The sequence below is a fragment of the Delphinapterus leucas genome, chromosome 7 (assembly GCF_059928025.1).
Source record: "Delphinapterus leucas isolate spDelLeu-1000000601 "Yukka" chromosome 7, BTC_Dleu_Yukka2, whole genome shotgun sequence".
Taxonomy (NCBI): Eukaryota; Metazoa; Chordata; class Mammalia; order Artiodactyla; family Monodontidae; genus Delphinapterus; species Delphinapterus leucas.
In genome coordinates, this window is record NC_143135.1 from 93,933,831 (window position 1) to 93,958,106 (window position 24,276).

The 24,276-nt window shown below is 53.2% G+C and overlaps 1 protein-coding gene across 1 annotated transcript; it reads right to left on the reverse strand.

Moving 5' to 3' along the window:
* Positions 1 to 182: 182 nt before the first annotated feature.
* On the reverse strand, positions 183 to 24,271 carry PCSK7 (proprotein convertase subtilisin/kexin type 7). The gene is made up of 17 exons (XM_030759586.2): positions 24,140 to 24,271; positions 22,463 to 22,584; positions 21,543 to 22,025; positions 20,681 to 20,815; positions 19,696 to 19,861; positions 18,275 to 18,365; positions 17,308 to 17,362; positions 16,717 to 16,855; positions 15,788 to 15,888; positions 13,143 to 13,310; positions 12,593 to 12,700; positions 12,072 to 12,174; positions 3,871 to 4,027; positions 3,074 to 3,168; positions 2,164 to 2,257; positions 1,833 to 1,950; positions 183 to 1,565 (listed from the first exon to the last, which is right to left on the reverse strand). The coding sequence occupies exons 3-17, from the start codon at positions 22,011 to 22,013 to the stop codon at positions 1,203 to 1,205; spliced, it is 2,364 nt and encodes a 787-aa protein (XP_030615446.1). The 5' UTR covers positions 22,014 to 22,025; positions 22,463 to 22,584; positions 24,140 to 24,271; the 3' UTR covers positions 183 to 1,202.
* Positions 24,272 to 24,276: the final 5 nt, after the last annotated feature.

The following is a 24,276-nucleotide window of genomic DNA, read 5'->3' on the forward strand; positions in this document are numbered from 1 at the left end:
AGGCCGGCAGCTCGGGTTTACGTGTGTTCCTGGCTGCCATCCTCTGAAGGACCCCTCGAGTTCCAGGATTTCAGGGGCTGGGAGAGGAGAGTGAATCTCGGGACTGAAGGGAACGAGCAGCAACTTGGAGACTTGCATTAGCTTTGGGGAGGCGGCAGAAAGGAGATGGGAAGGAGCAGAACTGTGAGGAAGGTTTTTATTTTGGAAAAGCTGTGCAGAAAAAATTCAACAAAATGTTGCTGTGAAAAGAGAAAACCAAATCTTAAGCGTTAAAAAAAAAAAAAAAAAAAAAATTCAAATCGACCAACTAGCTCAGAAGAGGGGAGGAGGCCAAGGATGGGAGGAAGAGTCACAGCCTGCCAGGCAGATGGCTGGCCTCCGGCAGGCACGGCCATTTCCCTGAGCACTTTGCAGAGGAAGACGGGTGGTCGCAGGGCTGCAGGGCCAGTGACTGATCCGACACCTGTCCCAGTCCTGCCACAGACTCCCCCAGGATGTGCCCTAGCCCTGCCAGGTGCGTCGTACCGATCCTTCAGGATGAAGGGTGGGCGTGATGGTGAGGGGGTCAGGGGTGTGTTCAAGGTCGGCTTCTGATCAGGGCTAATGGAGGCAGCTGCTTCCAGGGCATGTGTGCCGAGCTGAGGGTTGACTGCCATGCCCATATGCCAAGGTCCAAGGCTTAGGCTGGAAGGTGAGGGGGAGAGAGGAAAAGTCTGCTGTTTCTGGCCCCTGGGTCGTTAAAAGGACAGGCATGTCTGGGGCTCTTCCCAGCCTCCATCCCTAAGCCCTCTTCCCAAGTGACCCCAGTGATGTTTCTGCTGAGATGCTCTTCTGGCCATGTGTGGGTGAGGGTCCCTGTGCCCAACACCACTGGCCTGCCCTGGAGAAACAAGGATGGAGACCTGCCCAGCAGGGGCCCCAATCCCTTGTCCGAGACCTTCTCACCAAAAACTCCCGTTGGGTTGGAGGAAGGTTCCATGGCTGTTGCGAGACTGTAATCTGGCTCCGCTTGTACCTTCTGAAGGCCCTTGCCCTCCCTGAGTGTGGTCTTTAGCCAGAGGGTGCTCTTTAGGCCTCTGGTCCCAGGTGGAAGCATCGGGGCTGCCTTCTCCCCAGAGCTCCCGGGACTGCGGAGCAGCTTTCCAAGCTTCCCCAGTCTTAGGAAGTTAGAGCCTCTCCCATGTTGGCTGTCAGGCCCAAGGTCAGCAAATCTGCGCCTCCTTCCCCTGCAGCAGGTCTGGGGGCAGGTGCTGAGGGCAGTCCAGGGCACTCCTGCTCTGGGACAGGCTCCAGTCCCCTTGATCCAGCAGGTCTGGGGCGTGGAGCCCGGAGGTGGTGGGAGGGCCCTCGCTCTCCATCCCCACTCCACCTGGATCCTGGCTGCTGCAAAGGGGCACTGATTCCAGTTCTGTCCCCTCCTCCTTGGCTGTTCGGCTGCGCTGGGGCCGGTGGCGGGGTCCACTCCTACAGACTGGGTGAGAGGCCACATTCCTCTGGCTCAAGTATACTTCCAGCATGTAGTAAATGGTCCAGAAGACGGCGAAACAGCCTATCAGCACCAGGGTCTGGGGGAAAGTCAAACACCTGTGTAAGAGTGGTTTCCCAGAACAATGGGCTCAGAAACTCTCTCTCTTCCTAGGGGCTGCCTCTCCCACCCCAAACCACTCCCCCTGTTCCCCCCACACAAGGAATGCCCTGGAGAGTTAGCCTGTAGAGTGGGGACCTAGGTCTTCCCAACCCCTCACTCCCCAAGTCACCTTGAGTCTCCCACCAAGGACCACATCCCTCAGGACATTCCTGCCTGCCTGCAGCTTGGGTTTTGGCCCTCGTACCTTGAGGGTGTTAGGGGTGATGGTATAACCATCTTCCTCTGGGATTTTCAGCCCGGGAGGGCAGGGCAGCGTGAAGCCATCATGCAGGTATTTCCCACTCATGGCACTTTCTAGTAACCTGTGGAGAAGAAAGGAGACGAGGATGCCCTACTCAGCTTGGTTCCTCTACCGCCTGCCTCGCCCATCCTCCCACCTCACAACCAGACAGAGGGAAGCCCCATAGCAAACAGGGGAGGGCCACGCTGTGGGTTCCCAGGGAGGTGGCACTCCTTCAGTGGCCTTTTCCCTGACCCCGTGAGTCCCCCTCCCTCTGACATGTGTCTACGCCTACCTTTGTCTGTCCCTGATGTCTACTGGACTCCACACAGAGCCATATAGGGTCAGCTGCCATTGCCGGAGGATGCCGGCCTGGGACGTCTCATCTCCTAGAGCCGCAAGCAGGGCGGTCCGTGAGCCACGCCCCGCTGTTGGCCACACAGACAGCAGAGGCCCTGCCCACCCCGCCACCCAGAGGGACTCAGACCACATGAGTGGCCACAGTAGTTGTCTAACTCTGTCCCACTGACCCCAGCGTACTGCAGACGTGCCTCTCGGGGTGCCCTTAGGAATGGAAAGGCGGAGGTGAAAGGTGGCACTCCTAAGTGGAGAAGTTTTGCCTCTTTCATACATATTTTGGGGTTTCAGCTGGGATTTTTCTTGGGAAGGAAAAAAAAAAAAAAAGTCCAGCTAAATTAAAGGAAGGTTTGAAAACCACCAGTCTGGTGATGAACACTTAACTTGGCTGGAAGTTGGGAGGGTTGGGTTCAATTTCCAGTCCTCACTGAGATACTGTGTGACCTCACACAAGTCACTTCAAACCTCTGGGTGGGCCTCAGTTTTTTAAAAAAAAAAAAAACGGTGAAAATTAGTCCTGCCCTTACCTGCCTACCAGGGCTGGCCGGAGGATGGTTATATGTGAAAGAACTTGAAATGTGGTTTCAACAAGGAATTTTTGTTGCTATCCTGAGGAAAAATGGATCAGTCACTTCTCCAAGGAATATGAGAGGTAGTATAAATGAACAATTCTAGGTATCAATGCCCATTTTTTTTGGGTGGGGCATACGTCTTGGCATCTACCCTCTTGGTCCGATGGCAACCCTATGTATTCCACCTGGGACAATTTCTGTGGGGACTCTGAGATCCAGAGGGACCAGATGACAATCACGAAAGGCAGGGCCCTGGTGGGGGGCAGGCAGGCTTACCTACATCCCTGACGACGAGTCTGTAGGTCCCTTTCGCTCTTTCCCCCCAGCACCGCACAGTGGAGAAGGTCCAATCATTGAAGCCATTGGGGTCCCTGGGGCAAGAACAGAGGAGACAGAGGAAGGCATGGAGCAGGGAACTGACCCCTTTGCCCCAAAGCATTTTCTTACTGTAGTAGCAGTTGTTGTCTGAGCTACAGCCATCGGGAGGGTGCCATGAAGGGCCCTCAAGTGCTGGCCCTTGCCCCTGGGATCTCAGGGGCTGAGGGACCTGTGTCAACGCAGTGTAGTGGAAAAAGCAAACGTGGAGAGAACACGGGCTTGGGAGTCCCATAGGTCTAGGCTTACTGCTATTCCCTCAGGCACTTAACTAGCTCTGTGACTTGTTTCCTCATTTGTAAAGGGTTACAAAGTCTACCCTGCATGGCCCTTACTAGGATTAAAGAAACTTGTGACCACCTAGAGGGGTGGGATAGGGAGGGTGGGAGGGAGGGAGACGCAAGAGGGAAGAGATATGGGAACATATGTATATGTATAACTGATTCACTTTGTTATAAAGCAGAAACGAACACACCATTGTAAAGCAATTATACTCTAATAAAGACGTAAAAAAAAAAAAGGAAAAGAAACTATATTTCAAGTGCGGTGCTGAGCACATTGTAAGCACTTGAACAAAGAAGGTAATAAAGCCAGTGCCACGGTAGCTAAGGACAGTGCCAGTGTCCACTCCTCCCATATCTTTTCCTGGAAAAGGCCTTTGTCGCAGAGAGAGCTCAGGTGAGGGCACGTGTACGTACGAGTCCAAGCTGCGGGGGGTGCCAATAAGAGACATCATGCCACTGGGGCAAAACAGCTTCAGTTCCAAGCTGCCACGTCGTGGATGAGTGATGGAGACTGTCACAGCCACGTGCTCCAGGGTCTTCAGCCCCGACATTTCCAGGTCCATCCTGCTGACTGTGGGAAGTCAGGCTGGGCAGCTGGGAAACCAGCCCCACAAACACTTATGCCCTCACTTCACCCCAACAGACAAAGGAACATACTCATGGAAGACACATACAAACATCTTTGGCAACCCTGACTGAACCTCGTGTACACTAGTAACTGGAATGCAGTTGCTGCTTTCAAGTTTACAATCTAGTTTAGAGTCCAGTTGGGAGGACAACACATACCCAAGACACAATGGAAGAACCAAACGGAGCAATTTCCGACATTCGCTCACCCAAAAAATAATTTACTGAGTACCTCCTACATTTCAGGCACTGTGCTAGCTGCTGGGAATATAGAGAAAAGTTGGACATGGTCTCTGCCTTCTATGTGCAAGTGGAAAATGATATGGAATGCGGTCTACATAACTGATGCTAGAACAGAGATGAGTCAGATGGGTTTAGGCACGCAGCCGTGAGACACACTTAGAGGGACGAAGTGAATACGATTGGTGGAGAGTGTTGGTAGAGGGTATTCTAGAAGGGGAAATGGCATGTAGAAAGGCAGAGGTGGACATGAACAAGTTTCATACTGAAGGAAATACAAATCAAGAAAAAAAACTACTGAAGTGAAAAAATTTCAAGGAAATTGTGCTGAATGAAAAAAAGCCAATATCAAAAGGGTACACAGGGGCTTCCCTGGTGGCGCAGTGGTTGAGAATCCGCCTGCCAATGCAGGGGACACGGGTTCGAGCCCTGGTCTGGAAGGATCCCACGTGCCGCGGAGCAACTAGCCCCGTGAGCCACAATTACTGAGCCTGCGCGTCTGGAGCCTGTGCTCCGCAACAAGAGAGGCCGCGATGGTGAGAGGCCCCTGCTTGCCGCAACTGGAGGAAGCCCTCGCACAGAAACAAAGAGCCAACACAGCCATAAATAAATAAATATTTTTAAAAATGTTAAAAAAAAAAAGGATACACAGTGTGTGATTTCATTTACGTAATATTCATGAATAACATAACTGTAGCGATGGAGAACAGATTAGTGGTTGCCAGGTGCTAGGGATGGTACAGAGGGGATGGGTGTGGCCATAAAGGGGTGGCACTGAGGAGTCTTGGGATGCAATGGTTCTGGATATTGGCTGTGGTGGTGATTACACAAGGCTATACATGTGGTAAAATTACAGACACACACACACACACAGAAATATGAGTCTAACTGGTGAAATCTGAATAAGTGCTCTGCATTGGACCAATATCATTTTCTTGGTTTTGCTACTGTCCTAGAATTAAGACATTTAACATGAGGAGAAGGGTGCACAGGACTTCCCTGAACATTTCTTTGCAACCTCCTGTGAATCTACAATTATTTCAAAATAAAAAGTCAAAAAAACCCAAAACAAACAAACAAAAAAACCCCACCAAACTACTGAAGTGGAAGACTCAATTGGGGAATATTAAGAAATTAGGCTGCAATGAGAAATGATTCTTTCCAAAGCAACTTTCCTTTCATTAATTCATGCCGACAGGCAAAGCAGAGAGCAGCACCCCCATTTCACAGATGAAGAAGCTCAGAGAGAATATGAAAGTATGGGCAGGGGACCTAGCATGGGAAGGGCTTTAAAATTTTTACTTTAAACAAGCAACTGAGAGCTATTAGAGATTATCGAGCAAGGACAGAATTTAAAAAAAAAAAAAAGTGCTAAAGGAAGGTTACTCTCAACAGCTGTGAGTAGGCTGAATCAGAGTAGGAAGAAGAAACAGGTGACAGGAAGCCCAGCTAAACTGCTTGATTCTAAGGGTAAGCCGATGTGAGCGTGGATAACTGATCAAAGAAGAAAGAGCAGGGAATTCCCTGGCTGTTCAGTGGTTAGGACTCTGTGCTGTCATTGCCGGTGAAATAAACCCTTTCTCAACTCTTGTGCCTGCTGGTGCTAATGGCATGGGCTCTGGAGCCACCCAGCCTGGGTTCAAATCCCAGCTCTGCCATTTACTAGCTATGAGAATTAGTTTATCTGTAACGTGTCCCCGTCATAGTTCATGGTTTATCATTTTTTTAAAAAATTTGTTTATTTTTTATTTTTGGCTGCGTTGTGTCTTCGTTGCTGTGTGTGGGCTTTTCTCTAGTTGCGGTGAGCGGGGGCTACTCTTTGCTGCGGTGCGCAGGCTTCTCATTGCGGTGGCTTCTCTGTTGCAGAGCACGGGCTCTAGGTGCACGGGCTCTAGGTGCACGGGTTTCAGTAGTTGTGGCACGCGGGCTTTAGAGCACAGGCTCAGTAGTTGTGGCGCACGGGCTTAGCTGCTCCACGGCATGTGGGATCTTCCTGGACCAGGGATCGAACCCGTGTCCCCTGCATTGGCAGGCGGATTCTTAACCACTGTGCCACCAGGGAAGTCCCCATGGTTTATCATTTTAAGGTACACTCTCTGTCTCTTATTTTCTGCTGTACCTGGGGCCCCAGGCTCTGGAGAATAAAATTCCCAACTCCTGCCCGGATAAGGCTGCTAAGGATGGGAGAAGATACCTGGGAGTCTACCTTTTAATTGATCTCTCGTTTTACTCTCACACCTCATCTCTGTCTTCTGTAGTGCATGGGGCCTCCGAGTCCTGAGCCTTTGGGGATTCTGAGGCATGAAACGAGCCTGTTGCCTAGGTTCACCCTTACAGGTACTTGGTTTGCAACTTTCTTAGCCCTGCCCACTTCTCCACTCGTTTTCCGTCTTCCAGAAATGTGCTGCAATCTCTCCTTTGCTGTGGTCTCGTCTCTCATTCTCTTTGTCCTTGTGCTTATACCACTTTTATTCCTTTATTCTCACTTTGGTGAGGTTTTGGGAGTAAGCAGAGATAAAAGCGCGTGTTCAATTCACCGTCTTTAACCAGGAATCTTCTTCTGTCCCCACGAATTTTTCAACCCACCGCAGTCTAGCTTTTGCCCCCATGAATAGACTGAAACAAAGTACTCTTGGCAGTGGAAGCACGGAGTCCTAACCACTGGACCGCCAGGGAAGTCCCAAAGTATTCTTCTTAAGGTCACCAATGGCCTCCTTGATAAACCAGAGACGCCCTCAGTCCTTGCCCGCTTGCCCACTCCCATCAGAACTACCCTAGATTCCAGTGACACCATCCTCCTGTTTTTTTTCCAACCTCAGGCATCTCTTCTCAGTTTTCTTCTGAGGCCCCTTTCCTCTGTCCACTCCTTTAATGTCAGCCTGTGTCCTAGGTCCTCTTTTATCCTTGTCTACCCCCAACCCTAGTGATCTCCTTCTTTCCCAGACCTTTCTCTTCCATTTTTATGCGGGTGACTCCCAAACCATTACCTCCAGTCTAGACTTTCAAACTTATTTATTCAACTGCTTTCTGAATACAACCTTTAGATGCTGCATAGAAGCCTCAAACACAGCAGAGCCCAAATTCTCTTCCTCAGCTCTTCACACTCCATAGTCCTTGCCCAAACCTCTTCTTCCTCCTGGGTTCTTAATCTCATGTGATGGCACCACCATCTAATCAATGACTCCAGCTAAAAATTCAGAAATCTTTACATATATAGGTGTATGTATATAGACGTACATCTATATACGTACACCTTTATATATAAATTTTTACTATAGAAAGTTTCAGACCTATATAAATGGAGAAAACAGATGTTCTCAATACCTCACTTCAATAACTACCAATATATGGCCAATCTCATTTCATCGATGATCCCCACTTCTCCCCTCCCCAGATTCTCTTTTTTTTTTTTTGCGGTACGCGGGCCTCTCACTGTTGTGGCCTCTCCCGTTGCGGAGCACAGGCTCCGGACGCGCAGGCTCAGCGGCCATGACTCACGGGCCCAGCCGCTCTGCGGCATGTGGGATCTTCCCGGACCGGGGCACGAACCCGTGTCCCCTGCATCGGCAGGCGGACTCTCAACCACTGCGCCACCAGGGAAGCCCCTCCCCAGATTCTTTTGGCAGAATCGCCAGGCATCATATCCTTTCATTAGTGAAGATTTCCCATGTATCTCTAAAAGGTAAAGCCTCGGGAATCTCTCTGACTGCTCTCCTTCTCCCTTACTGCTAACATCAGTTGGTGATAATTGACCTCGAAGGCTCCCCACAAACTTCAAGATAAAGGCCAAACTCCTTACCATGGCAGACACAGTTCCATGTGGCCCTACCACCTGAGTTTCCAGTCTTCCTCTGCCAGTCAGGAGCCACGCTCCAGCCACACCACATGACTTGCGCTCCCTGAAGATACCGTCGACTCTGCACGTGTTGCCCCTGCTGCCTGGATGTCCCTTTCGTCGCCTCTTCCCCCGGCTAGCTTACCTGGTGGGACTCGGGGTCAATCTCAGTTGCTTTGAGAGCCCTCCTGTGTCTTCCCTGGTGGCAAGAGGCACCTGCACCATCTCCACTGCAGTGCTTGTAACACTGCGCTCTACCTGCAGGAGGGACTGTCTTCCCTACCAGACTGGGAGCAGCTCTCTGAGGGCAGGAATCGTGTCTTATCTCTGAACCCCTAGAACTTAGTACAGTGCCTGGGATGAGGTAGGTCTCACATACTTGTAGAATGAATGAGTCAATCAATCAAGAGACATTTCAGAGAAATAAATGAAAGACAAAATTCTGAGGGCTGGAGGAAGACCTAGGGAGAGGCAAGGGATACAGTGGGATTGAAAACTCCCGAGTTTCAAGTTTGGGAGCCTAGGGAATGGTGATGGCACAGACAGAAATGAGAGAAACTTGGAAAGCAAGCTGGCTTTCGATAGGTGATAATGAAATCTAAGATGCTGTACATTTTAAACGTAAAGTACTGATGGGATATCCAACAGTACACAGCGATTTAGGAATAGAAAGATGGAGGAAAATATTCCTGGCATAGTTGAAGGAGAGTGTTAACATGGAAGATAAGGGCCTAACGGAGAGTAAATGACACGTTATAGAGCACGACAGAACAGAATGGAATCCAAAAAGAGCCCTGCGAGTGCTTGTCTGTGTTAGCATGTAACGTGTACGCAGTGGCACGTTACATGCATTTCCTTATTGGGGTGTACAGCGACTTGGGTGGCCAGCCATGTGGCAACACGAGAACTGTTTTATTAGAATTAAATGAGTTAATCCTTAAGCCAGTGCTTCGCACCTAAACACTCAAATCTTAGTTGATGATGATCATATTATTCTGCCTTTGGCAAGCTGGGGTCTTTTTCAACCGCCCTCCCCCCACCCCACCCCACCCCGAAGATCCCAGGGATTTATTTGCCCATAATCTTGCAGAAGCCAGAAAAATCTCTACCCCTCTCACTGGTTAGGGATCAGAATAAGAGATGTTGATCTAGGAATCATTTGTGGAGAGGTGGCAGCGGAAGCCATAAACACAGCTGTGCCGTCGAGGGAGAAAACGTAGAGGGAGGGTCAAGAACATGGAATGGGTCGCAGGAGGCACTCTTGGTTTAGGAGTAGTGAGGAGAGCGAACGGAAAAGCCAAGTTCCTTGGGCAGAGAAGCCAGAAGAGGGCCATGGGGTAAAGGAGGCCACTGCAGCCGCAGGAAGAGGGAGGCTGCCACACAGGTCTCGTTAGTCCAGTCAGAGAACAAGAGGGCTGAGAAGGATGGGCTGTGAGCTGGCCCCTGGTCTGAGCAGGAGAGGGGCACTGTGAGTGATGGAGTAAGTCTTCAGCGGTGGAGAGGGTGTGATAAAGGCGAGCAATTGCTTTGGTTAATTCATTTGAAAAGGTTATTGGTTGGAGGCGGGCAGAGACTTAAAGGTGTTTCCTAACAGATGCTCGGGGGGTGTTTGAAGGCAGGAGGAGGAATCAGTGGGGAGAGAAAGACTGGGCAGGAGAGGAAGATTCAGAGCCAGGAAGGAACAGGACTCAAGCATGGCCAGAGGGGGAACCAGCACTGGCTGCAAACAAGGGTAAAAGGGTAATTGCAAGTGGTGTTTGGGAATCTTCTGTAAATACACACAGGCTCCCTTGTGTTTTGGATACTCCTCCCAAACCCCGCCCCCCCTCCCACCCTCTGGTAGAGATTTCAGACCCAGAGTCAGAGCTAAAGGAACCGAGGGGCGCCAATCCCCTTCCCCCTACATCCTCCTCCTGTCTTGCTCTAGAGCTGCCCTGCCCAAGAAGGTGGCCACCAGCCACATGTGGCTATTTAAATTCAATTACAATAACACACAAACTTAGTTCCTCAGCCACACGAGCCACATTTAAAATCTTCAATAACCTCACATGAATTGCACAGCACAGAGAACATTTTCATCATTGTAGAAAGTTCTCTTGGACACCACTGCTCCAGTCTTAGTGGTATTGCACCCCTTTTCCATCTCAGGGATGTTCAGTTCCTTCTACCTTACAAAAAAGTTCACCTTCCAGCCCTTGGACACTGACTCGCCCAGGTCTTGGTGGGAAAGACTGTTCCTTGGCTATAGGGAAAGAGGTTTACTAACTGTCCGGGACTATGCTCAGCTCTATGTGAACTGGACTTTCTGCAGCCTCCAAGCACGCCCACAAGCGTGGACCTTCAGTTCTGTCTGCTCAGGGGTGAATGGGGTCACGACAGAGGGGAAGACACCTTTGCTGACCTTGAAGATCAGCAGTCTGCTTGCTGCCCTCCAAACCAACGAAGGGCTCCATTAGCAAAACTCGCTGAGTCTTCACCTCCCTTCTCTCCATCCTTCTCTCCCCACTATCCCACCTCCCGCTCTCCTCTGCCCAGGACAACCTGTCCTTCTTTCTCTTGCTTCCTAGTGACAAACGAGCAGGTGCCAGATGCCTCTATACCGAGGGAAGTTTGTTAGACATGCCGGGGAACATCCCTGGTTAGTGGGAAGCAGAAGATGACGAAGCTGGGAAGGACTCTAAGTCGACCCCCTCATTTGATGGATGCGATTGCGGGTTAGCAGCCCTGGATGGGAGGTACAAGTTAAAAGACATACTGTCCCCAAGACATGCAAGTGCGAAGCCCCGAGATTCCTACTGAACTGCATTCCTGGGAACCTTCCTGCACTTCTCTGCCTTGGCTGATGCTTTATGCCCTTTCCAAGACAGCATTCCTTTTACGGAAAATGCAATGAACTGGGCCCATGGATTTCCTTCCACGTAGAGGGGAAACTGGGCAAGTGCTGGACATGGTTAGGGAGAGAGACAACGGGACTATTCCCAGTGAAACCTCCACCCCAGGGATGCCCTCCCCTCCATGCTCCCATCTTTGGCCATTCCTCCTTTTGCCACTGTTGTGGTTTGAACACTTCCTAGGGGGATGGGAAATGCGAAAACAGTTCCATTTGTGTACAAAGCATGACATGCTTCAATCTTCATAAAAATTAGTGAATAACTCTGCCTGTCAAAAATCCTTGAGGAAAAAAATCCCCAAGGAACTGGAGGCAGGGAAAATTCCCCAGTGGGAAGTCCGGGAAATCTGCAGACAGAAGATCCTCTTGTTCAGGTGTCCCAATCCAGCTGCCCTCTTCTCTGGGAAGGGGCTCAACCTCTGTGCTCAACGTAAGACGACATCTCTGACTGACAACACACGGCCCTCACCCCTTCAGATAGTCCTAGCGGCCCCAGGTGTGATGGACGCGTGGGCAGAGGGAGGGCCACCACAGTCTAGGGAGCCCTCTGGGGACTCCTCTGTCCTCCCCCTACAGGCCCCAGCTGACTCTCTCTGTATTAGACAAGCCTGAGAATCAAAGGAAGACATTCTCAACTCCCTCATTCCATCCAAAGGCCACCGGGTTGCAGAGAATCGTCTGGCAAGTTCCTAGCATGGAAGTCAAAGGAAAGTCTTTCAACTCGTGCCTTGTCTCCCAGGTCCCAGTCCCAGCCCTCCCACCAGCCTTCCTAATCGCTTGCTCGGCAGTCCTTTCCACCACCAGTAACTCAGGAGAAAGGTCTCGTTTAAGCAGCCGGGGGGCCAGCCAACTCAGAAGCAGCAACATGTCCTAAAATGGTCAAAGAAAACTCCACAGGTTTGGCTGGAGCTCAGCTCCTACAGGAAGGGGGTAGGATCCGGCAGGGAGGATGAGTTTAGCTTCTCCATCACCCCGCCCCAAACCTCAGGCCCACGATTAACCCCCTTTCTGCTGACTGCTTACCATTCCACAGGACCTCCAGGGGGCGGGCGGACAGTGGGATAGCCTTGTTCTCTTTCAACACGGGGCTGACGTAGGAAGCTAAGTAAGGGACAGACGTCCAGATCTATGAAAGGAAGGGGGAACGGCGAATGAACAAACAAGACAGACCCCACACACCCACTCTCATCTACTTGGCCCCTAGGGCACTGCTCTTTTTATTTCCCCCTTCCTCACCACCTTCCTTCGCTCCCGAGGCTCCTGCGGACCGCCTGGACTGCTCCCTATGGCACCAAAGCAAGGAAAGGCTGTGTCCAGGACAGCAGATGAGGGGCAGAGCACCCTGAGGGCTCCAAACGATACTCAGGTCCCATTTACTCTCCACCGATAGTTTAGAAACTTTAATTATAGTGTTGAGCCTGCTTCTTCACTTGTGAAATGGGTCTCAGATGAACGAGCATTTATTAAACACCTACGATGTGCCAGGCGGTGTCTTAGGCATTCTCCCCACCTCCTTCGTCATTCCACGCAGGACACCTATTCACCTTGGCTGCGTTCACAAGTCTCCAAGCATTGAGGAGGCCGAATCCGTGCTGGTGGCTGTGGCTAAAGCCGGCCTCATTGGTGATCCAATCCGCGCGGCGATCCTCATACTGAGAGGACAGGGGTCCCGGTTAGTCTCTCGGATTTTAAGTTTCCCTGCTCGCCCTGCTAGCTGATCCAGTCCAGACTCTCCCACCAAGGCTGCTAGAAATGGATTTCCCAAGGAAAGCTGAGACAAAAGGGCAAAGGCCTGTGATGTCACCAGCCCAATGGCCTGTTTCTAGAGAGGGAGCCAGGAGCCACAGGCTCCTGAGTCAGGAGCCCAGCCGGAGCTCTCCTTTGCAGGTATAAGGGCAGCAGCAGAACAGGTGCGAGTGAATTTAGGTCTGTGGTCTTGATGGGGTCCCCACACTTGTTCCGTGCACATGCAACTCTGGACGGGATTTGGCACCTAACGTCTGGGACACCTAGAATCTGAAACCTCCAAGTCCTTGGGACCGAAAGTCTGACGTGGGCTGGGCCAGGCCATTTGTCCACCTGCGAGGATCTCACCTGGGTGGCTGTGAAGACGATGATGTGCTGGACGTCACGCCACGTGAGGCAGGGCCGCACCTGCAGCATCAGGGCTATCATGCCGGCTGCCAGAGGGGCCGCGGCTGAGGTCCCCGTGTGGCCCTCGGTGCAGCCTGTGCCCTTCTGAAGGTCCCAGTCTGTGGTCACCTGGGAAGCGGAATGGAGAGGACGAGGACTGGGTTAGGGACTGTTCCCAGGTGCTGTGGAGGGAGGGGTGCGGGGCTGGGCCTCAGCCCGAGCCTCCGGGGGCCCTTCCATTGCGAGAGCTGAATGTCTAGCAGGTCGGGATGAAGGAGATTCTTCCTCCTTCTTCGCCTAACAAGAGAATCTCTGGAGAGTTGAGAAGAATTAAAAAGTTACTCTGGGGGTCTGGTTACTGTGTGGGAGGGGGCGGTAAGGAGCTGGAGAGAGGGGAGAGGCCTCACGTGCAGAGGATGTTTTCCTGATTCCGGCTCCTCTGGTGACCCCTTCCCAAATCCTCCACCCAACCCCAGCCCCGCCCCTCCAGCCCCCGCAGCCCTTGGAGACAGAGGAAGTGCCCGGGAGCTCCTGGGCCCCAGCTGGAGCGGGGACAACAGTGACGGCACCAGTCGAGGAAATCCAACTTGGCAGCTCAGCGACAGGGCCTGGAGTGACATCCGTGCGAACAAAGGGAGTGTGTTCCCAGGGAGAGGAAGCTGTCCCCTCGTCCACCCGTGGGCTCAGCATGGGTGTAGCATCTACACCCCCTGTCCACCCTGGCCCGGGGCGAGCCACAGGCCTCCCTGCCTCCCTGCTCTGGGCCTGGTGCCTCGGGTGGTTTCCACGAGTCCCCCCTTTTCCACCTGTGGTCCTGAGGTGGGAGGTGAGAGCAGGGGTCAGGGAGACACAGCATCTGTCTGGCATCCAGTTCTTTTCATGCTCTAATCCACCCTGGAGCCACAGAGGGTTTAGCCGAGGGGGGCCCTGACTAAACCTGCTCCAGGCCATGGCCCTCCGGATCTGGCACGCGGTGCCCACGCTAAGACCAGAAAATCTTCTTCCAAGCTTCTCTCCTGGGTCAGATACCAAGGTGCTAACTTCTCCCAAGAGCTGCCCTTTCTCCACTGTTGCTCACTGCTCGCCTTCCAGCTGTTACAGAGGCTGCCAAGAGACGTCATTTTCACTCAGACATCGTGCGCATGGACGAGGAGGCAAAAACTCTCCAAGTGGAAGTCTCAGTGAGGGTGGAGAGCCTGGTCTGTGCCAGGGAGCAGGTTGATTTTTTTCCTGCTACGGAAACAGCCTCACAGTGACAGTCTAGTGTGTAGCTGTGAGGCCTGTGAACTTGCCTGTGGCAGGAGCCCCAGGCAGCCACTGGAAAGGGCCGGGAAGGGCTCCGGGCAGCCTGTACCTCCGTGCCCGCCCTCAGAAAGACAGCCCCACCGAGCTGGTCATTGAACAGAAACTGGCAACTGGTTTCCAAGGCAAGAGCGTCCCAAAGATGGGAGCCTGGCTAAACAAACTCTCTTTTCATTTCCGGACAATTTATAGCTCACATGGAACGTGGTAGGGGTGGGGGTGAGATGCGGAGCTGCGTCAGGAGGAGAAAGGCAGGCAGGGCACAGTAAGAGGAACCATTATGCTCGGCAGCCTTCGCGGTCCCTCGCTGGGGCCGGGTCGAGCGGGTTCCCGAGAGTTCTGCCAGGATGTTCCTGCTCGTCCTCCCAACCCAGCCTGGCCTGGGGTGGGCGTGGGCGGTGCCCTCTGCACCCAGACCCCCTCCTGCCCACTTACTTTAGTCGGCTCCCTTTTTTCTTCTCTCGGGGTGGGGAAAGGGGCTGGGGTCACCGGGCCCTGAGCCTTAAAACACTGTGCTGACCAGAAGTCATTTAGTGGCAAAACAGAATTTCAGTCTCTGGGAAAGTGAATCTGACCCAGAGGAAGCAGCCTAATTCCCAATGGCCCTGGAGAGCGCTCCCAACCCAGAGCCACTGGAGAAATGTGACACCACCTGGCTGCAGCCCAGCTCTGCCCGAGAGCCCCTTGTCCCTGTATCACTCTGTTTGGGGCACTGGGGACAGGCAGGGAGCTCTAGGATGACGGGATGAAGCTCAGCCAGCTGGGTGTAGGCACGGGACCCTGAATTCTTTCACAGGTTCCCACAGCTTGAGAAACTCCACTCCCTTGCTCCGACCTCTTGTTTGCTGTGGCTCCAGTTCCAGCTCCAAGGAAAGAGCTGTCTCTCGGGCTGACTGAGACATTCCTGACTCCTTTTCCTGCCCGTTCCGTGCCGACAACCACTAGCTTTACTCCCAAGGATGAACAGGAACAGAGCTCACAGTATTTACATAAGGGCTGCACAGCAGCGGAATGATGAGCCTTTTTTTTATAAAGGCCACAGAAATTTAGCCAAAGACCATGTTCTACCAAAGGAAGACATTTCAATCAATGTGATACTTAATCAACGTGATAGAGTGATTCCTACGATAACATGCATATTTGTAAGTTAAAATTTTAAAGATAAAACCCCTTTAAACAGATATATTTAGAGTCCTCAGCTCCATTCTTCCAACAGGGGCAGACCCTTAGGGACACAGACCTGCTAGGGAAGAGGAACCCGAGGGCCCGGGCAGGGAGTGGAGGGCCCGGCGCGGGGCACTTACGATGCTCCGGAGCATCTTGTCCCCACCGCTGAAGGTGACCGCCAGCATGGAGGCACACTCCTCGGCGTAGAAAGGCATCCGCCCCTCCTCGTCCACAGCACCTGGGGACAGAGTAGGGAAAATGGGGGCAGAGACAAGGGCCTGAGAACATCAGAGTCATCTCTGAGTTATCACCTGGGTTTAAAAATTAAACTTTAAAAATTTAAAGTTAAACCTGAGTTTAAAAAATGAGCTCAGTGGTCCAAGTCCTTCAAGTACCCACACTCCTCACCAGGACAGGCAGCCTCAAATGGCAGAGGGTATTCTGCGCCCTAAGACCATTCTTTCAACAGGTTGCAGGGTGAATCTGGGGGGCGTTCCACCTCAATACCTACTCATCCATTCGCACATGCATTTTCCTCAACATTTATCAATTACCTACCCTAAGTCGCACACTGTGTGAGGCATGGGGGCCATGGGAGAAGGGCACAGACCTGATCTCAAGGAGCCCATAGTCAGGGAGGAGGTCGGGTAAGTAAATGAAAACAACCGGGATGGTAAATGCTATGGGAGGGAGCACAGGTGAAGGGCATTTGGGGGTCAGGGAAGGCTTCAAGCAGGAGCGAAGGGACCCACGGAAGAGAGGCCAAAGCAGAGGGCTAAGCAGCTGTGGGGATGGAGGCGGGGGGGGGCTTGGTATCCCAGATGATGGGCGGAAAGTGCTCCGGGGTATGACTTCTAAGGAAGTCCTGACATCCTCCGAGAGCAGGGCTAGTCCCTCCTAACCATCAGAGCCTGAAGAGAAGAGAAGATCATGCATACACTTTTAGACAGACCCATGGAAGCTGGGGGCACACCCACATACACGGTCCCGTCACGACTGAGTGTCTCTCTCTCTCACACACACAGGCGTAAGCACACATGCACACCCGGGGCCACCAGGCCACTACCTATGGTGACTGTATAGATGGAGTTGGCGTAGCCGTCGTAGTTGCAGTTGTCGTTGTGCTGGCCCCCATTGCCACTGGCTACCACGAAGATGCTCCCAAAGCCCTGGCGGCCAGCGATCACCCCATGTTGCAGGGCAGCCTGAGGGGCAAAACGTCCAGGTCAGTTGAGGAGTTCATAGGAAGACCCCAACCTCCATGCCGCTCACTCTTTCCTCCCCTTCTAGAAAGAAAAGAAAAAAAGCCAAGAGCACTGGACATGGGAGAAACAGATTTAAAGATGGACTCAAGGGGAAGAGGCTGTTAGTGGAACAGCTGTATGGTGCACGGGCTCTGCTTATCAGAGGGTAGGGCCAGAAATGGGGAGCCAAGCACACAACCAGAGCGAAACAATCTCAAAGCACTACTCCATTTCTCTCTAAGAACATCCTCCACACTCCCCCAACCCCAGGTCAGGAGCGCTCTTCCCAAAGGAGGTGCCCGGGCTACATGGTAGGTCTGGCCCTGCAAATGGGGATGGGGCGGGAGCAGTTCCAGGAACGGAATGAAGAGGGGTTCCTAGGTCTCCAAAGTCTCCACGTGGTCCCCAATTACCTTCCCAAGCTGATGGGGACCGTCCACCGTCTTTCCATCGTCATCTGGTCCCCAGCTGTTGAGAGACACCCAGTGGGAAGAGCCAGAGCCAGGCTGTGGCTGCCCACCCAGGCCCCCCAGGCTCAGCCGGCCGTCCCTCCGCCTGGGCCCTTCCTCTCCTCCCAAGGGCTCCAGCTCCGGACTCCCACGGTGAAAGGACATAGGGGTCAAAGGTCCAGCCCTCACTCCAAAGTGGAAAACAGAAGTACGTGCTAAAGTTCTTCTTGTCCTTGGAAACTTTCCCAGTTTAGGACTACTTTAACCTGACCCTAAAAACCCTTTCTCAGGTCCCCGGGGAGTACAGAGTGGTAGAGATGGATGGGACCTAGGGATCTAACGCTAGGCTTGATGGCAGAGCACCGGCGAAGGGAGTATCTGTGAAAGCTCTCGGGTCTGAGGAGTTCTCCATTCTTTCTCTGAAAGGAAATGTCCATGTGGATAATGCCATGCATTTACAGGAGACACTGCTTGGGGAAGAGCAGGTGCCATCAGTGCTGGGGGACAGCCCAGCCTCAGCCCCTCCTTATCAAACACCCCCTCCCCTCCATAACCGTAACCTGGAGCTGCAGGTGTGTTTCTGGGGGGTGGTGTGATGGGGTCTGGTGCTGGGTGTCCAGCTCTGCTGTGGTTAGAAAGGAATGCCCAATTTCTTCCAGAGCCTTCTGAGTTTGATAAACAGATAAACACGAGGCAGGATGGAGCACTCCTCGTGTGGCAACCTGATTACTGGGGTGACAAGGGGCTTAAGACTGAGAACCCAGACGCTGGGGGTCTGGAGAAACGAGGGCAGTGGACTTACAGGCTGAACCCAGTGGGGAGAGCCCTGCTGGGACCTGCCCGAGTCAGCCCATCCTGCTGTTCTTTGGTTGGAGGATTCGCCCAGTGCCCAAGCCTCTGGCCCCTCCCCTTGTTCCTGGCTCTGCCTCACCTGCAACTGTAGATGTCATTGATCTGATAGTGCTTGTTGAACGCCACAGCCTCCATGCTGTCTGTCAGGGGTCCATCCAGTACCCGGATACCTAGGCGGTGAAGGCCATACCGGCTCCTCAATAATGCTGGTCCCCTAGGCGGGGAGCTGGGTGCTGGGGGGCCCCCCTGTGGAGACTTACTTTTCCTCTAAGCACTCTTGGGTCTTTTGAATTTTTATACCATGTGCATGTACCTGTCCGGAAATATTTTTTAACATAATGCTAAATCTTAGACTTTAAGGATCCTGGGGTCCGGTGGGAAGATGCAGAGCCTAGAACGTAGGGAATCCAAGGTCCCCTTCTTACGTGCATCCTTAATCATGTAAAACACTGCAGTGGTGCTTGACACACAGAGGGTATTCAATAGATGGTACTCATCAGAATTACTCCTCTCATGGATGCCTAATCTCACCCAATAAAATGCGGTGGGTCACATCCTGGTGACCACATAGGGCGGAATGGAGCTTTCAGAAGGGACTTGGGCCCTGAAGGTTTCTGGCTCTCTCTGTAGCCCCATTCGCAGAGAGGGCTGCTGACCTCTGCTGGAGTGTAAGAGGAATACAGCCAATCTATTCCAACCTCGGAAATGCAGGTCCCAAGCATTTATGAGGAATCACGCAGACAGCGTGTCTCCATTCATCCCCTTCACCTTCTGCCTCGATGGACAAAGACCGAGAGGCAGAGGAGCCGCAGTACCACCCCAGCGGGGGCCAGGGCTGTTCCGCTCTCCTGAAAGGATGGAGAGCAGACGGTGACCATCAGAAGGGCTGGGAACGGGAGAGCTGGGAGAAGGGAGAGGGGCCTCCACAGACACACGGGGGTCACGGAGGAAGGGCAGACCAGGAGGCACTTGGTAAACCATTAAAATACAAATACAGCATGGATGAGTATAAGGAGTTATCATCACAATGAGCTGAGCATTGACAGGGCGTAACCATGATCAGAAAAAGGGAAGAGTTGTCTGAGTAGGTGGGGCCTGGGCCTCCATCTCCCATCCAGAGCATTTCATACTTTCAGCTGTTTTATACAGTGGGGTTCACTGCTAAAAACATGTTGGAAACACAGTGCACTGAAAAAAATCAATGAACCGATACGTCCTGCAGATACCTACTTATAAGCTTAACCTTTGCTTTCTGCTGTGTGTTGAGAGTGAAATAAAGTCGGGTTGGAATTCATGGGGGAGGGACAGAGGATGGACAGCTGTACAGGAGGAATGTACCGAGGCTGGACTGGAGGTACCCGCTATGCGGCTCCCATACGCTTAACCTTTGCTTTCTGCTGTGTGTTGAGAGTGAAATAAAGTCGGGTTGGAATTCATGGGGGAGGGACAGAGGATGGACAGCTGTACAGGAGGAATGTACCGAGGCTGGACTGGAGGTACCTGCTATGCGGCTCCCATACGCCACTCCCACGGCACAGAAGCTGTTGTTGGGCACGGCCGCGATCTCTCCTGCACACCTCGTGCCATGGTGGTTGCCATTCTCCACATCCGGGTGGGGCATGGGGTCAGGGTCGTTAGAGTTGAGGTCATAGCTGCCCTCGGGGCTCTGAAACAAGGTGGGGGAACGGGCGGGGCATGTGGTCACTCGCTGGTTACAAGGGGTCAGGTCTTGGAGCTCAGGGAGAGAGGGGAACTGGGATTTGGGGGCTCTAAGCCAGCACTGTGGGTCCATCTCTGCAAACCACATGGGCTGTGAGATATGAGGACAGGACACCTTGAGGCAAAACTGAGAAGTGCTGCAGCTCTTGGAAAATTTCTCTCTTGGCTACTATAGATGTGCCTAGGAGCCGCTTCCATGGTGTGGGAAGCCTGGGATAAAAGAAGTTTGGGGCTACCTAAATGTCAGGCTTTAAGGAACTTGTGCAGAGAGGGAATCTGCCCACAGGGGCCACTCCTTACTCCCCAGGGCAGGGAGTGGCAGCAGGAACCAGGAAGTGTCTCCCTTGCTGAGTTGGAGCCACGTCCAGTGTCTTAGCTACCAGGCTGGAAGGCTGGCTGCGGAAAAGGAGTAGATGAAGAACACCATCCCACCTTCCAGGCCCTTTTATTTTTTTTTTTTTTGCGGTACGCGGGCCTCTCACTGTTGTGGCCTCTCCTGTTGCGGAGCACAGGCTCCAGACGCGCAGGCTCGGCGCGCACGGCTCACGGGCCCAGTCGCTCCGCGGCATGTGGGATCTTCCCAGACCGGGGCATGAACCCGTGTCCCCTGCATCGGCAGGCGGACTCTCAGCCACTGCGCCACCAGGGAAGCCCTCCAGGCCCTTTTATTTGGCCCAATGACCTCTAAGAAAGGGGACAGGCCTGAGGGAACATCAAGAATCAGGTAAGGCCCGGCGGTGGCTCGGGTCGTTCCAGTGCCACTCACATAGTTGGGTGCGATGTCCTGGATGGTGTGCTCCACACCGTCGTCCACGACCACCACGGTCACCCCTTGCCCCGTTACATTGCGCTCCCATACACCTGTCACGTTGATGTCCCTGCCGGGGCTCCGCCGGTTATTCTGCAGGAGAGACAGGGTCAGGAACTATTCTCTGAGCCCTGGGAATCCAGTGACACGCAGTATAGCCCATAGAGAGACAAGTTACAGCGAGCAGCCCCTGTGCACTCTTGGCCACCGTCAAGGAGCCAGAGAGAGGTTGTAGACCAATAAGGGTAGGTGGGGACAGAGCTAAGGAGGGACATGTGAGAGCTTTGCCACAGCCTAGGTCTCCGGGAAAGCCTGGCATCACTCACATGCAATAAGGGTGACAAGGTGGCTAGGGTCAAGGGTTGGATAATATAATTCGTAGGCCATATGATATACATTATATTAACACCGTATAATATAATGTTACTAGTTAACTCTTGTAAAGTGTTTCCCATGTGGGCCCAAGTACATTAGTTCACTTAACCATAACCATAACCATTACAATCTCCATTTGACAGAAAGGGAAACTGAGGCATGGAGAGGCTAAACAGTGCACCCAAAGGTACACGCTAGTCAGTGGCAGGAGGCCCAGGCAGCGTGGTCCCAGGACCCACGCCCAGCCATTGCAGTCCGCCGGATCTCTGGATATGAGCACAGGGAAGGTGGAGCCCGAGGATGAAGCCCACTGTGGAAGCCCACAGAAATGTCTCCCCAGGCAAAGGATGGGGGCACTGAAGAGTGACACAGACAAGAGGCCACTAAAGCACCGGGTACCCCCCGCCCAGCCATCTGAAGCCAGAAGCTGCAGGGCTGGACTCACCAGGTGCCACTGCTGCGGGTACTTGGGGTCATTGAAGTGGACGCTGCGCTTGGTCCGCTTGAGCAGCCTCTGCTCTGAGTGCCAGCTCACGGCTTCGTGCCTGGCCAACACGGCCTCCACCTGCTGCCGGACGGCCTCCACCTGCGGGGCCTGCCGATGCCCTGCCGGCTGGACCAAGAGGTAGTGCCCCTGGAGCTCCCCGATGCGTCCTGCATTCACCAGCCCTGCCGCCTGGGCCAGGGCATCTGCCCGCTGCTCCAGCGACTGTTCTTCCCTTTCGCCTTCTGGGCTGTCCACACGCACCGCCCAGCTCAGCCCCTCCAGACCCTGGGCCCCAGGCCCACCTGCCCCCACCAGGCCCATCACCCAGGGAAGCAGTAGGAAGAGCCCGGCTAGCTCCAGGCAGAGGCAAGTGGGCCTGGGGCCCAGAGGGGCATCTGAGTGTGGCACTTTCTGCCTCCCCTTGGGCATCAGAGCAGTAGGCTGCAGACAAAGAGAAAGGACATCAGAGGTAAGAGCGCGATAACACGGCACACCTGGAAATCCCTAAGCCGTGCCTTTTAAATCATTAAACATGTGATCCTCTCCTGTTATTCACAGTTATCTCTGACCAACAGGGATAAGCCCCCAGGGGCAGTGTGGGCCAGCACGAACCCGGTGGGTCCCTCAGTGGCATGATTATCACTAGATAATCAAGCAGGATGTCCAGCTGCTAACAGGCACCGTGCTGCTCTTTCCCACTGTTGCCATGAAAAGGGCTCAAAAGTCACAGGACTCCTGCAAATTCCTGGCAGAGTCATGACCGTTCTTTAGAAGAGACCCTCCTCCCTTCTTCAGAGGCGACAGAAATCTTTCCCCAGCTGACGTCTTGGTCCCCTTGTCCTGAGGGCTAACTCCCCGCAGTGGGGCCCCGTTCCCACCTGGACCCTGAGTGAGGCTGAGCTCCTGGTCTGGCTAACCACCTCACGCTCATTTTGTGCAAACGGAGAAAAGGCATCCCTTTCGCTGTGAGCAGTGGTGACTCCAGGCACAGACTGCAGACCTGTAGGCCCCAAGAAAACAAGAAATGGTGTCCTCCCAAACCCAGTGGAGCAAGCAGAGGCTGGCCACGAACTCTAGGATCCGTGATCAAAGAAACTGCAAGTGACTAAGTATCAGTTCCAGGAATCCCAAATAGGTCACAGACTAGAACCGAACTGGTCCAGTAAGGCCAGATCAGTGCATAACCCAGAAACCGTACTTCTCGACCTAAACGTCAGGCCATCGTCTTTTCTTTTTTTCCTAGATGCCTAGAAGAGGGCTTGAACTCTTAGCAAAAACCCCTCTTGAAAAAGTAGGTGGTACTGCTCCCTAGAAGTCCAGGGGGTAGCTAACTTCCTGATTTCTGCTCCTGTGGATGCCAGGGGAAGTAAGAGTAGGCGGGAGGCGGGTGAAATGGGGAAAACCCGAGCATGCAAACAAAACTGAACAGGCATTAAGAGGCAAGTGGACACTCTGGGGAGAACGGGTGATTGGAAAGCAGCACTAAAGGGCTACCCTTAGTCACTAGCTCAGCAAGTCGGCTGAGAAGTGAGGGCTCAAGCTCTAAACCTGGGACTGCCACCCATGGTTTGACAGAAGAGCCAAATGAGAACTGGTGGGCAACTGTGGGGACAGAGACAGGTGAATGCGTGACAGAACATGTGTGTCCCTATTGGTGGCTGGGCTTCAGAAGCATCTGCTCTCTACGGGGGTGGGGTGTAGGGGGGGTCACCTTGAGGTAGGGCTTAGTACCCACACAAATATGCAAATGGATTAGTCTCAAAACATTACATAACATGGGTATTTTACCGAAGTCTCTTTGGAAAGGGAGAAGGGGACTTCCGCCACCTAACATTTCCCTCCCCAAATCTACATATCTCCTCTCTTTTCCTCTGAGGTTCCCGGGCAAATTCCTCCCTGCGCTCCAGCAGCGTCGACTGTCCCAAGATATTCAGGTGTCCTTCCCAGTGTGCACACAAAAATCTTGTTAGATAGCCTGATAGTGACCCAACTAGGCAGGCTCCTTCAATCTCAGTAGAGCCCATAGATTCCCGGAAGAGAGGAGAAACCTGACCACTACATCCTCCAGTCCCTCTGGCAGAGCAGTACCTTAACCCCACTCCAGCCCTCACCCTAGGCTTCTGGGTGAGGAAACTTAAATACCCTCTGAAAGTAGATCTCAAACTTCACCCAACTGCTAGGCGTGTCTTTACAGCTCTGAGGTGCCAAGAGAGAAGAGGAATGATACGGGCAGCCCAGAGTCCAAGATTCTGCTCCCAAGAGACTGTCCTTCTCGCAACCTCTACACCTGTTCCTAGAAACCAGGCTGCGTACCGGGGTCAGTTTCATTGATTTCCCCCTCCCTGGCCTCGACTGCCCCGTTCAGTGTGCCCCTCTCCTCGGAGGACCCACACTATCCTGGATCCAAGACTCCGTGGCCCCGTCTCCCTGGGCTCCCCCACGCCGGGACTGAAGGCGCCCTCTGTACGGCTCCCTCGTCCTCAGACACCGGCTGCCCCCCAGTTCTAGGCCACCCGGACTTCCAATGCCCCGCCCCCACCGAGTTCTCAACTCACCCGCCTGGCCGCAGCTGCTGCCGCCGCCTCCTTGCGGAAACTCACGGCTTCCCGGGAGCCCGAGAAGCCAGTGACAGTCGCATCACTTCCGCCCAGCGGCGCAGCCAATCAGCGACGGGTCCCTCGGCCGGCCCGAC

Excerpts from the sequence above, each read along its gene's own strand:
- PCSK7 (XM_030759586.2), bottom strand. The coding sequence starts at position 22,013 with ATGCCCAAGGGGAGGCAGAAAGTGCCACACTCAGATGCCCCTCTGGGC. Across the intron at positions 4,028-12,071 it reads CCTGGAGGTCCTGTGGAATG|TCAGCAGGATGGACCTGGAA; the intron begins GTAAGCAGTCAG and ends GACTTCCCACAG. Across the intron at positions 1,951-2,163 it reads GACATCAGGGACAGACAAAG|GTTACTAGAAAGTGCCATGA; the intron begins GTAGGCGTAGAC and ends TCTTCTCCACAG.